This window comes from Salmo trutta, chromosome 22, assembly GCF_901001165.1.
Source record: "Salmo trutta chromosome 22, fSalTru1.1, whole genome shotgun sequence".
Classification (NCBI taxonomy): Eukaryota; Metazoa; Chordata; class Actinopteri; order Salmoniformes; family Salmonidae; genus Salmo; species Salmo trutta.
In genome coordinates, this window is record NC_042978.1 from 25,518,011 (window position 1) to 25,533,498 (window position 15,488).

General features: G+C 45.1%; 2 protein-coding genes across 3 annotated transcripts; one reads left to right on the forward strand and one right to left on the reverse strand.

Moving 5' to 3' along the window:
- Window positions 1–2,045: 2,045 nt before the first annotated feature.
- On the reverse strand, window positions 2,046–13,252 carry zyg11 (zyg-11 family member, cell cycle regulator). Of its 2 annotated transcripts, XM_029707405.1 has the most exons (18): window positions 12,793–13,252; window positions 11,129–11,294; window positions 10,725–10,936; window positions 9,002–9,319; window positions 8,676–8,789; window positions 8,460–8,576; window positions 8,218–8,358; window positions 7,901–8,077; window positions 7,678–7,742; window positions 7,450–7,549; window positions 7,296–7,346; window positions 6,971–7,132; window positions 6,069–6,116; window positions 5,678–5,875; window positions 5,534–5,586; window positions 5,335–5,432; window positions 5,041–5,238; window positions 2,046–4,954 (listed from the first exon to the last, which is right to left on the reverse strand). In XM_029707405.1, the coding sequence occupies exons 1-18, from the start codon at window positions 12,793–12,795 to the stop codon at window positions 4,938–4,940; spliced, it is 2,238 nt and encodes a 745-aa protein (XP_029563265.1). In that variant the 5' UTR covers window positions 12,796–13,252; the 3' UTR covers window positions 2,046–4,937. The 2 variants fall into 2 exon arrangements, 1 of the variants encoding a protein (XP_029563265.1); XR_003868670.1 differs by lacking the exons at window positions 2,046–4,954; window positions 5,041–5,238; window positions 5,335–5,432; window positions 5,534–5,586 and adding an exon at window positions 6,416–6,874 and having other exon boundaries at window positions 5,837–5,875; window positions 6,920–7,132.
- A 19-nt stretch (window positions 13,253–13,271) lies between these two features.
- On the forward strand, window positions 13,272–15,084 carry coa7 (cytochrome c oxidase assembly factor 7). The gene is made up of 3 exons (XM_029707406.1): window positions 13,272–13,690; window positions 13,892–14,032; window positions 14,301–15,084. Exons 1-3 carry the CDS (start codon window positions 13,585–13,587, stop codon window positions 14,741–14,743), a joined length of 690 nt encoding a protein of 229 aa, XP_029563266.1. The 5' UTR covers window positions 13,272–13,584; the 3' UTR covers window positions 14,744–15,084.
- Window positions 15,085–15,488: the final 404 nt, after the last annotated feature.

Genomic DNA, 15,488 nt, shown 5'->3' on the forward strand with positions numbered 1-15,488 from the left:
ATTTTTGGAAATGTATTTAAAATTTAAATATAGAGCTCATTTACATAAGTACTCACACCCCTTTGCTATGACACTCCAAACTGAGCTCTGGTGCATCCAATTTCCTTTTGTCATCCTTGAGATGTCACTACAACTTGAAGTCATGTGGCCAATTCAATTGTTTGGACATGATTTAGAAAGACACACCTGTGCATGTCAGTGCAGAAACTATACCATGAAGTCCAAGGAACTGTCCATAAATCTCTGAAATAGAATTGTGATGAGGCATATATCTAGGGAAGGGTATACAACCATTTCTAGAGTGTTGAAAGTTTCCAAGAGCACAGTGGTCTCCATCATTGGGAAAAAATATCGAACTACCCAGACTCTGCCAAGAGCTGGTCGTTCAACCAAACTGAGAAACCGGGCAAGAAGGACCTTGGTCAGGTAGGTGACCAAGAACCAATGACTACTCTGACAGAACAACATAGTTCCTTGGCTGAGATGGGAGACCCTGCCAGAAGGACAACATGCTCTACAGCACTTCACCAATCTGGGCTTTATGGAAGAGTGGCCAGACAGAAGCCACTTCTGAGAAAGAGGCACATGAACGCACACATGGAGTTTGCAAAAAGGTACATGAAAGACTCAGAGCATAAGGCGAAAAATTCTGTGGTCTGATTTGACAAGAATGTAACTCTTTGGCCTGAATGCAAAGCGCTATGTCTGGAGAAAACCAGGCATGGCTCCATCACCCATCTAACACCATCCCTACCGTGAAGCATGGTGGTGGCAGCATCATACAATGGGGATGCTTTTCATCGGCAGGGACTGGGAGACTAGTAAGGATAGAGGGAACAATGAATGGAGCCAAATATGGACAAATCCTTGATGAGAACCTGCTTCAGAGTGCAAAAGACCTTAGACTGGGGGCATAGATTTACTTTCCAACAGGACAATGACCCCAAGTAGACAGCCAAAGCAACGCTGGAAAGGCTTCAGAACAAGAATGTATAAGTCATTGAGTGTCCGAGCCAAAGCCCAGACTTGAATTCCATTTGAAAATCTGTGGAAAGACTTGAAGATTGCTGTTCACTGCCGCTCCCCATCTAATTTAACAGAGTTTGAGAAAATCATTAAGGAAGAATGGGAGAAAATCCCTAAATCCATATGTCCCAAGCTGATACAGATATACCCAAGATGACTGAAAGCTGTAATCACTACCAAAGTATTGCCTCGGGTGTGAATACTTATGTAAATGAGATATTTCTGTATTTCTTTTAATACATTTGCTAAAGGTGTTTTCACTTTGTCATTATGGGGTATTATGTGTAGATGAGTGAGAAACATATTTTATCCATTTTGAATTCAGGCTGTAACACAAACATTTTTGGAATAAACGGTGTGAATACTTTCTGAAGGCACTGTAGACTCAGAAAAAGGGTTCTCCCACAAGGACAGCCGGCAAACCCTCTTAGAACCTATTTCTCACAGATGGTTAAGTGTCATCACAAGCATTTCTGTGGTCCTTCGTTCTCACCCCCAATGTGGCCTCTCTCCAGGCCCCCATCGCTGTGAGGATGGCCAAGGAGGCTCTGAACAGAGGCATGGAGGTACAATCAGCTTCTCAACACAACCTTGTGTTCTAAATGGTCTACTAATCGATCGATCAATTAATTATCAGTCACACACATCCCAGCTCTCACACCCTGTGCTTGTGGCAAGTATGTCTGTAACCTGTCTGTGTGGGTCTGTATCTCTCAGGTGGACGTCACATCAGGGATGGCCAGAGAGGATGTGCTAAGCCAGGGTAAGAGATCAACTGGTAAAATTCCCATGTGCATTGTCTGAGGTCAAACTGTAGTGGTATATCATCTCTTTCTCCAGCTGATCCCGACACGAGGGCATGGCTGCCTTTATAGAGAAGAGACCCCCACTCTACACTGGAGAGGAACACACACATGGAGGGTTGTGTGTTTGTTTATAAACTGCAGTTGTAATATATTTTAGCATATGGATCAAGGATGGCTTTTGAGATAAAGGAATACAGTAAAACTGACTACCAGTTTACAGCCGATGGGGGTGTACATTCTTTATTTCAGAAACATGAAAAAATGACCCTCAGCAGCAAAATGGCATCTTAGCAAATGGCCTTCCCTTTAGCGCCACCCCAATCCCAGTTTCATGAAATACCCATACTGAAAGAGGAAACTGTCACATTAGAGGAATGTACAAACAAGACTAAACTTTCCCACAGCTTCAATCAAAGTGAGAGGACAACTCAAATTTCATATTATGTCAGTATAATGTAGAAAATACTGACTTTAGTTTACAGTTCAGTTTGTTCTGTGCATTTCTCTTGATGCCATAGAGAAGATATACTTTGACCCATGCAGTGGTAGCAAGCACATACAATGTGTAGGCTGATTTGAAATCAAGCATGTGGAGATTTGCCAGCAGCCATGAAATGTAGTTTCAGCCGCCATTGCGTAGAGAATGAAGACAAGATCAGTAGCCTATATCATTAATAGTCACAACCAGGGTCATGCTCAGGAGGGTGCAATGTACAGAACGTTGCAGATAGACCATTTTGTCATTTTGACGGCAAGGAAATATAACATTTATAGTGCAGCCCTCTGGACCTCAAAAACCGAATGCAGCCCCAGGGAAAAATGAGTTCACCACCCCTGGGATAGGTGTCTTTTTGGGATTGCGTTACTCTCTTTGCCTCTCCCCTTAATCGCAGAATTCCCAACTCAGTTTTTGCCTCCTTCGTTTTCTTAAGTACCTCCTTTTGAAATAAACAACAAAACTTATTATATTGTTTCCAACACTTTAAACTAATCGTTAAAGACTGTAGTTTCTCATCTCCCATACTCAAGTACAAACACTTGTCTGGCTACAGTGGCTAGCACTTAACTCTAAGTCCTCCTGACTTCAGAGTCTGGAATGGCTCTTTGAGGTTGTCGGCACAATGCGTCGATAATGAAGGGGGCTGTGCTTTTACTGGTTGGTTCTCCTCTTTCTCACTCAAACACTCAGATGCACAGCCCCCGAGCGTCACCCCCTTCAACTACAACAGTTGGATTTTCAAATCCAAACAACGAGGTCTCAAACCCAGAGGGGGAAAAAAATAAAAATGAGAACCCATAAAACCCGTCACACAATTTCTGAGTGAATATTGCATTAACAAACGGCCTCCTTTCCAGACCAGGGAAGTCACAGCTCTCCCTGCGCTGTGAGTCATGTGGACCATGTCAGCCAGGCTAGTACAAACACTTCCCCTAGCATCAAACACACACTCACCTATACACTGATCCATATACGCAAGCATGCACACAGACCAGCAACTATGGAAGCACATAGAGCTCTCAAGAAAAAAAAGTTTTCTTCATACTGTGCAAAGTTGTATATGTATTCTGTCTTAATGTTGACCAATATATTTATTGCCATTTTTGTCCACAAGGGAAACATTACTATTAACATCATTTTTATAAACCAGGAGAACTCAAATCTTGTCCTGGAGGTCCACAATACTGCTGGTTTTCATCCTAACCTTCTAATCAGGGACTGATTCAGACCTGCGACCCCAGGTGAGTATACACTGTGACAAAAATGTATCCATCAATGAATTCATTTATAATAATCAATTAACTACCACAGAGAAAATAACTATGGACAGTATTGTGGACCTCCATGTCTGGATATGAATAGTTCTGCTACAAACTAGGCGAATCAAAAGATCATTCAGACAAACTTGAGCATGCTGGGAAATCACACCGTAATGTGCATATATTAGCTAATCAGCCAGAGGGGCTGGACTCTCAACCCCAGAACTGAGCTTTAAGGCTGCTACACACTTTACGCAAACGCAGCGACAGTGTCGTTTTCTAGGTACTTCTACGTACTTTTGTGCGGATCCAATTTTGGAATGGCCCATATACGACACCCCATCGCTCTGTTTGAGTAGGGTATGTGGTGCCCTTTAGGGGCCGAATCCAAAATTGGTGCGCCTGCAGAACTCCAACCATGAATCGATGTCAACGGTGTAAATTGATGTTGATTAGTGTGACTCTTCCAAGATGCGTACAGGATTCTTAAATAAGGATTCGGCCCTTTCAGAGTCCAACAGGAAAGAAACAGTTAAAACATATAGTTCAACTGGTTTTCTATTCAGGCTATGGACGCTGTTAACCAACAACTCACGCTTTTCTTAGGGTTTATTCTTCTTTAGTTAAATCAAATCAGAATTTCCTTATCCCAACAGTAGTACACTTAATCATACTGTTGCTTTTGAACCAAACAAGAAAATAAATAACATAGCAAGGTATGTGTGCAAAGAAATGCGTAGTTTCTGTTCTCTCATTCACTTTATAGCACCACCTTAAGACAAGGTGGGAGGTGACAGGGTGTCTTTCCTCACCCAAGTTTAAAGGCGCCCACATACTAGGCTTAGTTTGCGCCAAGCAGAACTCGGCTAGGCGAAGCAAACGTCTGTGCCTCGCATACTCCCTTAAAAGACCTTTGCTTGAAAAATGAGGGGGAAAAATGCAATATTACCATTTGTCCCTCTTGAAATGCCGTAGCAACATAGCCACTTGCTCAATAGTCAGAATTAATCTACGAAGAATCAAGTAATCTGTTATTCATTTTGATACATTTTGTTTGGTGCAGTATTTCTCAAGTGAAAAAAATGTGCATTAAAACTAGGTTCACTGAATGACAAACACTTCAATGAAGAATCCCGTAGTACTGTTGACTTTGGCTTGCCTCAAGAACACATTTGGTGCGTGAACAACTGGAAAAAACCCTGCCGAACTCCAATATAAACAGAAACGTAAAAATTTGGCGCAAACTGTTTCAACTGGGAAGCATGCGACAGGCTTAATGAACATGTGTGAACACACACACCTCTTCCTGGACTCTTGTCTTGACATTACAGGTGGAATGGGTTCTGATCAGGGCATATCACTCTCTGAAGGAGAAAGACAGAGCATTTTTATTGACTTTTAACATATTCTGAAATCACACACACTAGAAATCATTGTGTGTGTGTCTCACCTTTGTGTGTGTGTGTGGTTGCGGTGGGCAGTGGGGGTGTTTGTGTGGTCTGGCCGGTGCGAGCTTGGTGGCGCTGCAGGCTCTCCAGGATGCCATCAGTCAATCGCATGACATCTGCGTGTGTGTCTGGGTGTGTCTGGACCTTTTCCAACTGCTGCAGACCTCCCTCCTCCAGCAGCATACTGCAGTATCGAGGGGCTGCAGGAGTCCAGAGAGATTACACTCACATTGATGACGCACAGAGCAGAATATGTAGAAAACTATTAAGCTCTATATGGAGTGTGTGTGTCTCACCGTTCTTGCTGCAGACATGCTGCATGGCCCAGGCTGCCCACAGCTGAACTCCTGGGGTGTGGAAACACTCCAACAGGGGGAAGAAAGGGTTAAAGGACCTACAGAGGGGGGAGAAGATAATTAATACTCAGGCTGCATCTTAATAGTTTACAGTGGCTTCCTCTACTCCTCTCCTTGTGTGTGTGCATGGAGGTCTTACCTGTAAGCCACCATCTCACACTCTGGGGTCTGCCACTTCAGGATGGCAGAGTGCTGGAGGAGACACACACAGAACACGAGACAATTATTACACACACACACACAGGTGGTGGTATAACAACTCACACAGACCTCCCCCACGTACCAGTTGTTCTAGCAGGTCAGACCTCAGTGTGATACTGAGTGTCCATGCAGCCTCTCCTCTGGAGGTGAGGTGGGCCAGTATCCCAGCAGCGAAGTAGGACACCTCCACCTCAGGGCTGTGGAGCAGGGAGCAGATGTGATCCAGGAAGCTCTGAACCATCAGCTCCTCATGCAGCTCCCCAACCTCTGCTATGTTGTTCTGGAGAGAGACCAAGCCACACAGTCAGCTCTTCCACCACTTCAAATGGGATGATTCAAACATAAAACAAATGGGTTTCATCAGTACAGTTTGTCTCCGCTGAATTCACTACGTCAAGCCCCTAGGACCACAAACCAGGGTTACTGACCAGTAGAATAAATACACTGTCAGTCAAAGGTTCACTATGACTCACCAGCAGCCCCAACACCTTCTGCTGGATGGAAGACTCTGAGGGGAACGACTGCAGAGAGAAAGAAAGGGGACAATAAAGAGGCATGAGTGAGTCAGCTTGCACTTCAGGCAGTAAGAACTTCAGGGTCAGAGAGAGAGTGTTGTAACTAGCACTTTGATGAACAGCTCTAGGGTCTGTGAGTGTGTGTGTACTACCTCCAGAACTTTGATGAACAGCTCTAGGATCTGTGAGTGTGTGTGTACTACCTCCAGAACTTTGATGAACAGCTCTAGGATCTGTTAGTGTGTGTGTACTACCTCCAGAACTTTAATGAACAGCTCTAGGATCTGTGAGTGTGTGTGTACTACCTCCAGAACTTTAATGAACAGCTCTAGGATCTGTGAGTGTGTGTGTACTACCTCCAGAACTTTGATGAACAGCTCTAGGGTCTGTGAGTGTGTGTGTACTACCTCCAGAACTTTGATGAACAGCTCTAGGATCTGTGAGTGTGTGTACTACCTCCAGAACTTTGATGAACAGCTCTAGGATCTGTGAGTGTGTGTGTACTACCTCCAGAACTTTGATGAACAGCTCTAGGATCTGTGAGTGTGTGTGTGTACTACCTCCAGAACTTTGATGAACAGCTCTAGGGTCTGTGAGTGTGTGTGTACTACCTCCAGAACTTTGATGAACAGCTCTAGGATCTGTGTGTGTGTGTGTACTACCTCCAGAACTTTGATGAACAGCTCTAGGATCTGTGAGTGTGTGTGTACTACCTCCAGAACTTTGATGAACAGCTCTAGGATCTGTGAGTGTGTGTGTACTACCTCCAGAACTTTGATGAACAGCTCTAGGGTCTGTGAGTGTACTACCTCCAGAACTTTGATGAACAGCTCTAGGGTCTGTGAGTGTGTGTGTACTACCTCCAGAACTTTAATGAACAGCTCCAGTCCCTGGTTCTCTATAAAATGGCGGCAGGTGGTTGGTGATTCGTCGGTGAGGTTCCAGAGCGCACTCAGTGTGAACTTGAGGGTGGCATCCACCCCGCCCTGAGTCGCCTTCTGACACACAATGTGGAGGAGTTGCTGCAGAGAGAGAGAGAAAGAGGTATAGAGAAAGGGGGGATAGACAGAGAGATGGTGACAATTACTGTATTTCTTTTTAAACACTGTAGACAGCGATTCTTTCATTGGGAAGGCATGTGCCAATGGCCAGCTATGTGAATGGAGGATGTTTGAACAGTCTCACCTTCACTATGAACAGCTCTGCTCCCAGCTGGGCTGTCTGCTCTGTAGATAACTGTATAGGAAAACACACACATCAGTAAAGACCAAACCTCAAACACATTTCTAATACCATATTTGACACACACTCAGACATGTAGGCACACACACACCCCTACCTTGGCAGCCAGTATAGAAATGATAGCCACAGCCATCCTCTGCATGTTCTGGTCCTCATGGTTACATAGCCACTGCATCACCAGCTTAGCTGCCTCAAACCTGGATTATAGACCACACACATACACAGTACAAAGGATACATGCACTGTACATACTACGTCTCTCATGAGAGACAATCTTAAAGGATGAATACATCTACAGTCAAAGTAATTCAATGTGTATATCTACCTGTTGAAGGGGACCTCCTGCAGTATGCGGTCACTGCACAGCGAGAGAAGGCAATTCTTTTGCAACTGGAGAAAAAGTATCCAAGATGGTGGTTAGAGCCAAAACAAAACCCCCACTCAAGCCTGGTCCAGAAACAGCCCCTAGCCAGTCTGTGTTTGCAGATGGGAAGAACCTGGATATGTGTAAACAATATGGAGGAGAAGGTGAGTGTATGTGTGTGTACCTGTTGGTGGTTAGGAAAGGTCCTCATGGCCTCCAGCAGTAGTTGAGTGACTGTGCCCAGCAGTCTAACAGGCATGCCCGCTGCCAGGTCCTGCTTGGTCAGGTTAAACACACACGCACTGGCTGCCAACTGGACGTTCAGGGTGGCAGGGTGGTTCTTCATCCCCAGTATTACCAACTAGAGACAGAAAGATCGAGGGAGATAGGGAGAAGAGGGAGTGACTCATTACTTTATAAAAATGTGTACACAGAGCCATCCTGTAGTAAGATGTATATTGAGGTGAAGGGTAGAGTAGACATTACATAATGTGTGTGTACCTTGAGTATGTCAGGCCGTGGTTTCTCCATGACGTGAGTGAGACTGAACAGATGAAACAGAGCCTCTCTGACAAAGCCGTCTCTCTCACTGTAGCGATGCAGCGACTCACAGATCTGAGTCTCATTGGCCTCTCCTGTCACCTGCCACAAACAGAGGACACATACATAGCGTAGTTCTCTGTCAGTATTGCTGCTTCCTCTACAAAGACAGAGATGGAGAGAAGAAAAACAGCGAGACCCACCTTGAGGATGCCCTCTCCATTGAGGAAGTCAGAGAAGCCAGCGTCTGTAGCCAGCAGACCAACAAAGGTCATCCCTGGACGTTCCTCTACAAACGCCTTGACCGCTGCATCTGTCACCTGGCATAACACACACACTAGGTAAACACTCTACACACACAGCTGCAATACACACACTCACAACTCGAGCCAACTCCACTCATACTCTGTCTCCAGTACCTGTTTGCGTCCAGACACGTCCAGAGAGACCAGAGCAGGCAGGATCCCAGGTTCGCCCAGCAACTGACGAGCCACGTCTGATGTGAACTGTTTATCATCACTGATGTCCAGGTGCTGCATAGGTAGGTTTTCACACATCCACAAAAGCATGAGTATCAGAAATAAAACTATTCGAGCAACCCAAGTAAACTTCAGGGATAGCGAACAATCAGTGCCGGAACTAGAAAAAGGTTTAAGAAACTTCACTCAGTATATATATATATATATGCTTTTTATAGTGGAGCAAATGAATACAGAACTTGAGCATTAGAGCTGTCCCCACCCACCTGCAGTGCCTCCAGTTGTCCAATGACGGCCAATAGCTGTGCAGTGCTCATCTCCAGCCTCTTCAGCTGGTGTAGTGTTAGTGACCTCAGCCTCTCCCTAAGGCCCAGTAGAGGGCTGAGGTTGGTTACTGAGGTGTTGGACAGGTCCAGGCTCTCCAGGCGGGGCAGGGAACACACGTCAGCCAGCCCAGCGTCGTAGAAGTCCACATTGGCCAGGGAGAGGGAGCGGAGCCCCTGGAGAGAGCTAAAGCGGTGACGGGATGGTTCCTCCAGAGAGGACATGGTTAGACCTGTCAGGACCAACCGCTGTAAGCTCTCCTGTGGGGAGGAAGAGGGTGGAGAGTGAGAGAGGGAGAGTGTTTGCTGTTGTCTGTCCCTGCTGGAAGCTCTCTTATCTGTGTACACTGCATTTGGAAAGTATTCAGACCCCTTGACATTTTCCAAAAAATTTTACGTTACAGCCTTATTCTAAAATGTATAAAATAAAATGTTTTCCTCATCAATCTACACACAATACCCCAGAATGACAAAGCACATGTTTTCATATTTTATATTTAAAAAATATATATAAATAATAAACTTATTTAAGTAAGTTGAGACCCTTTTCTATGAGACTCGAGAGCCCAGGAGCATCCTGTTTCCATTGATCATCCTTGAGATGTTTCTACAACTTGATTGGAGTCCACCTGTGGTCTTTTCAATTGATTGGACATGATTTGGAAAGGCACACACCTGTCTGACCAAGAACCCGATGGTCACTCAGACAGAGCTCCAGAATTCCTCTGTGGAGATGGTTGTCCTTCTGGAAGGTTCTCCCATCTCTGCAGCACTCCACCAATCAGGCCTTTATGGTAGAGTGGTCAAACGGAAGACACTCCTCAGTAAAAGACGACAGCCCGCTTGGAGTTTGCCAAGAGGCCTCTAAAGGACTGATTATGAGAAACAAGATTATCTGGTCTGATGAAACAAAGATTGAACTCTTTGTCCTAAAAGCTGAGCGTCACGCCTGGAGGAAATCTGGCACCATTCCTATGGTGAAGCCTGGTGGCGGCAGCAGCATACTGTGGGGATGTTTTTCAGTGGCAGGGACTGGGACACTAGTCAGGATCGATTCAAAGATGAATGGAGCAAAGTACAGAGATCCTCGATGAAAACCTGCTCCGAAGTGCTCTGGATCTCAGACTGGGGCTAAGGTACACCTTCCAACAGGACAACGACCCTAAGCACACAGCCAAGAGAATGCAGGAGTGGCTTCAGGACAAGTCTCTGAATGTCCTTGATTGGCCCAGCCAAAGCCCAGACTTGAACCCGATCGAACATCTCTGGAGAGACCTGGAAATAGCTGTGCAGCGACGCTCCCCATCCAACCTGACAGAGCTTGAGAGGATCTGCAGAGAAGAATGGGAGAACTCCCCAATTACAGGTGTGCCAAGCTTGTAGTGTCATACCCAAGAAGACTCGAGGCTGTAATCACTGTCAAAGGTGCTTCAACAATGTATTGAGTAAAGGGTCTGAATACTTATGTAAATGTGATATTTCCCTTTTCACTTTATAAATGTGCAAAAATGTGTTTTGTCATTATGCTTTGTCATTATGGGGTATTGTGTATAGATTGCTGAGGGAAAAAAAACTATTGAATTCCTTTTAGAATAAGGCTGTAATGTAACCAAATGTGGAAAAAGTCAAGGGGTCTGAATACTTTCTGAATGCACTGTATGTTTACCTGGCAGTGTTTGTTGGAGGCCAGTCCCTGTAGTATGTCAGAGATGGTGAGGTCAGCGTTGACCCTGGCAGCGTCCAGCTCCAGCAGGCGGTGAGGACAGAGAGCTCTCTGGAACGCCTCGGCAGAGATACGAGCTGTCCGGATACATGCACGGCGCAGCCGTAGGTACTCACAGCTACGAAACACTCCCACTGTACTGTCATTCAACAGACCTGAAAACAACACCCACACTTTTTTTGTTAGAGCTGGGCTGGGACAAAAATCACCCAATGACTGGAAATAGCCCATTACTGCTCTAGACACTGAATTAAAGGCCTGTTTCGTGTTTTTGTACTAATAATCAAGGTAAGGATCTGAGCTTGGATCTGTGACCGCTGACTACTTCATGTTCCTTGCTCACTTACCTTCAGTGGCCATCTTAGCTAACAGCTGGTCAGCTAGTTCCTGGGGGAACAGTAAAGAGTCTCTGAGACAGAGAGATCCATCGACGTGCTTTGCACAGAACCTCTCCAGGTTCCCACTCACGTAGGACAGACACAGGTCTGTCAGAGATGCCGGGGACGCCTCGTCCTGGAACACACACACACACACACACACCATTAGACACTTACACTAAATGAACAAAACTATATGGACAACTGCTTGTCAAACATGGGCATTAATATGGAGTTGGTATCCCCTTTGCTGCTGTAACAGCCTCCACTCTTCTGGGAAGGCTTTCCACTAGATGTTGGAGCACTGCTGCCGGGACTTGCTTCCATTCAGCATTAGTGAGGTCAGGCACTGACGTTGGGCAATTAGGCCTGGCTCGCAGTCGGCTTTCCAATTCATCACAAAGGTGATCGATGGGGTTGACGTCAGGGCTCTGTGCAGGCCAGTCAAGCTCTTCCACACTGATCTCGACAAATCACTTCTGTATGGACCTTGCTTTGTGCACGGGGGCATTGTCATGCTGAAACAGGAAAGGGCCTCTGTTGCCACAAAGTAGGAAGCACAGAATCATCTAGAATGACAATGTATGCTGTAGCATTAAGATTTCCCTTCACCGGAACCAAGGGCCCTAGCCCGGACCATGAAAAATAGCCCCAGACCATTATTCCTCCTCCACCAAACTAAACAGTTGGCACTATGCATTGGGGCAGGTAGTGTTCTCTTGGTATCCACCAAACCCAGATTTGTTCGTCTGACTGCCAGATGGTGAAGCGTGATTAATCAATTCAGAGAACACGTTACCACTACTCCAGAGTCCAATGGCGGCGACCTTAACACCACTCCAGCCAATGCTTGGCATTGCGCATGGTGATCATAGGCTTGTGTGCGGCTGCTCGGCCATGGAAACCTCGAACCAACGTCTGCACAATAACTGTTCGTCATGAAGCTCCCGACTAACCGTTATTGTGCTGACATTGGACAGACGTTTTTTACTCGCTACGTGCTTCAGCACCTGGTGGTCCTGTTCTGTGAGCTTGTGTACACTGAGTCATTGTTTACAGTTGACCGGGGCAGCTCTGGCTGGGTATACATTTGACGAACTGACTTGATGAAAAGGTGGCATCCAATGATGGTGCCACGTTGAAAGTCAATGAGCTCTTCAGTAAGGCCAATATTTGTCTATGGAGATTGCATGGCTGTGTGCTCGATGTTATACACCCGTCAGCAACGGGTGTGGCTGAAATAGCCGAATCCACTAATTTGAAGGGGTGTCCACATACGTTTGTATATATAGTGTATGCCAGCACTCCCAAATGGCATACCAAGCATATGGCCAAAGTTAAAATGTTCGCCAATGAGACCTGATATCCATAACTCCCAGGACGTAGAGTATGTCTGGAGTGGTGGGATGTTGTCAAACCCCAAAATAACGAGCAATGATCGCTAGCTAATTATCCATCCTCCTGAGCTAAAAAAAAGATTTAACTAGCTAACGAGGTGAATCAAATTTCAGCAGATATCTAACTAAGACTAGTTAGCTTGCTACTGGTATGCATTTATCGATACCTTGCTGGTCCTTGTCGACAATGCACGACGATTGAATGCTAGACATTGATATCGAAAACAAAAAACTCACCATTTTCAAGAAACTGCAGGCTTGACTCCCAACCAAAGATCAATATTGCTATTGGTCTCTACCTACGCCGAGTCGTCTCGGTTTGCCTTGTTAACTTGCTACTTAGCTAGCCTAATCTTGCTGGATTTGTTTTTTTTTGCAAGGTGATAACTATCTATCTAGCGTTCTAACGTTAGCTACAAGCTAGCTAACTTGTTGGTACCGAACTAAGATAGAACATCGATGTTCCTGGAAAAAGATTAATATAGTTGTGAAAATGTTGAGACTTCATTTTCAAACCATGTCCGTTAGTTAACCAAGGCTGAAGGCTGACACTAATCTAAATCTGCAGACATACTTGTTTTTAACGATAAAAAACTCGCCAAAGGAAACGATAGCTTATTTTTTTTATTTAGGGGCTAAATCAGCTTTAATATTGCAGATAGATTGTAGCTCTATTTCTGTTGACAGACCGTAAAAAAAACAAAAATCGACACAGGAAGTACATCACCAGTCGATGGGGCAGGACTACGGAAACCCTTTCGTGCATATTACAAACACAGGAAGAAAGCAGCAGGAATGAGCTTCTTTTTTATTTAAACGAAAATAGATTAGAATTCACTGCATGTCCGTCACATTGTCCTTTATCAAGGTGATCACGAAATACGCTTAAGTTGTTTTTCAACGGGACCAGACGAGCTCTTTCTTAAATTGTTACCTCAGTTTCACACCAAGGTCACAAGGAAGTTCTGGACTTTTCAACACGTGTTGTTTTTAGACAGTGTTTTTTTAGGACACTGCACCGTTTGAATAATGTCTGGACTCATAAACTTTGAGGACGAAAAGGAGGTGAAGCAGTATTTGGATAACATAGGTGTGGAATTCAGCTACCAGTGTTACAGAGAGAAGGACCCTGAAGGTAAGGAACGACCTGCACTGTCTTATGCAGTGCTGAAGGGAGTGATGTTAAGCTAATGGTTCATCATTTGCTGTCCCCTAACTGGGGTTCTGAACCATTGATTGTGCTTGGTGTTAAGGTGTCTTTATGTCTCATGTCGTACTATAACCTTCACATCGTCTAACTCATTATTGTGGCTAACCTCGTGTATTCTGCTGCCAGGGTGTCAAAGGCTTGCTGACTACATGGAGGGAGTGAAGAAAAACTTTGAGTCTACAGCCCAGGTGCTCAAACACAACTGTGAGACTAATAAACATGGTGAAAGCTGCTACAAGCTCGGGGCTTACTATATCCAAGGCAAAGGTACACAACTACACCACTCTAAACTTAATCCCATTCACTAGTGGATTACAACAGCAAAGCCTGAGACAATTTGTGTTTCTCAACTAGACAAGTGAAACATTTAAAGATTTAATTAGAGAAGGAGTTTGGCTTTGGCTTGACAAATGTTAAGACAAGTCATCTTATTAATTAGAAATATTAGGATGATAAGAAAGTACTGATAGACAGAGAGACCCTGAATCCATTCCCCAAGTGGTCAAGCTCAACATGTTCTAAATCTCTCTATCAGGGGGATTTACAGAGAATCTGAAAATGGCCTACTCCTGCTTCATGACGGCCTGCAGCAGTGGCGGTAAGAAGTCTGTGGACGCGTGTCACAACGTGGGTCTCCTCGCCCATGACGGTCGAGCCATGGAAGGCGGCCCTGACCCAGGGGCGGCCAGGCAGTACTATGAGAAGGCATGTACAGGGGGGTTCGCACCCTCCTGCTTCAACCTTAGTGCCATGTATATCGAGGGCTCCCCGAAGCAGAGTAAGGACATGGGCCTGGCTCTGACGTATGCCACAAGAGCCTGTGAGCTAGGACACGTCTGGGGTTGTGCCAACGCCAGCCGTATGTATAAACTGGGGGACGGGGCGGAGAAGGACGAGAAGAAAGCAGAGGAACTTAAGAACAGGGCGAAAGAGCTTCACTTCCAGGAGAAAGAGAGGCAGCTCAAGTTTGGGGAATGAAGGGGTTGGCCAGAGGGAAGTCGCTTCAATAAATCTTTGTTCCAAATGGGCAATTTGTTTTGAATGAATGTCCAGGGTCATGTGGTGCTTCCTCTTGGGCTGTGTGTGTGTGTAACCTGACATGCTACATAGACATGACTGCTTAGTGCTGGCCAAAGGTTGAAGAATTCACAAGTGTGTGTTTTAACCTGTGTGTGGATGGTTTATAATACATGTATTTTTTTCTCTATGGGGACCAACTCTGTCCATATGAGATTGTCCATCTCGACATGTACACATTCTCAGTCCAACATCTGCCTGAACATTGACAACAACTTGATTAAAATGAGTTCCCACAAACAGCTCAGTTCATGTGGCGTCATTATAGTTAGGAATCCATGGTGGAGATTCTCATCCGATATGGACAGTGGGAAAAAGGTGCTGTTCATAGCTGAGCGTGTCACAATGCAGCAATCTGGGAAGTAATTTGGTTCTGCAACTAGATGGAGTCAAAGTCAATGAAAATTAGTCTGCTATGGGGTATGGCAAATCTACTGTCTATTGGTAAATCAGGGCAGGTCTAGGAGTTTTATTTTCTTATCTTTCATTTGCTCGTCCCCCTCTGCTGTGTTCAAAATATAATAATCAGATGGGACATATTCACATGACTGAGTAGAGAGGTAAAATGTGTGGTATTATAGCAAATTTCTTGCTATTTTGCCATGAGGCTGAGAGAACATGTTGCTGTTTTAGAGGTCTGAGATTC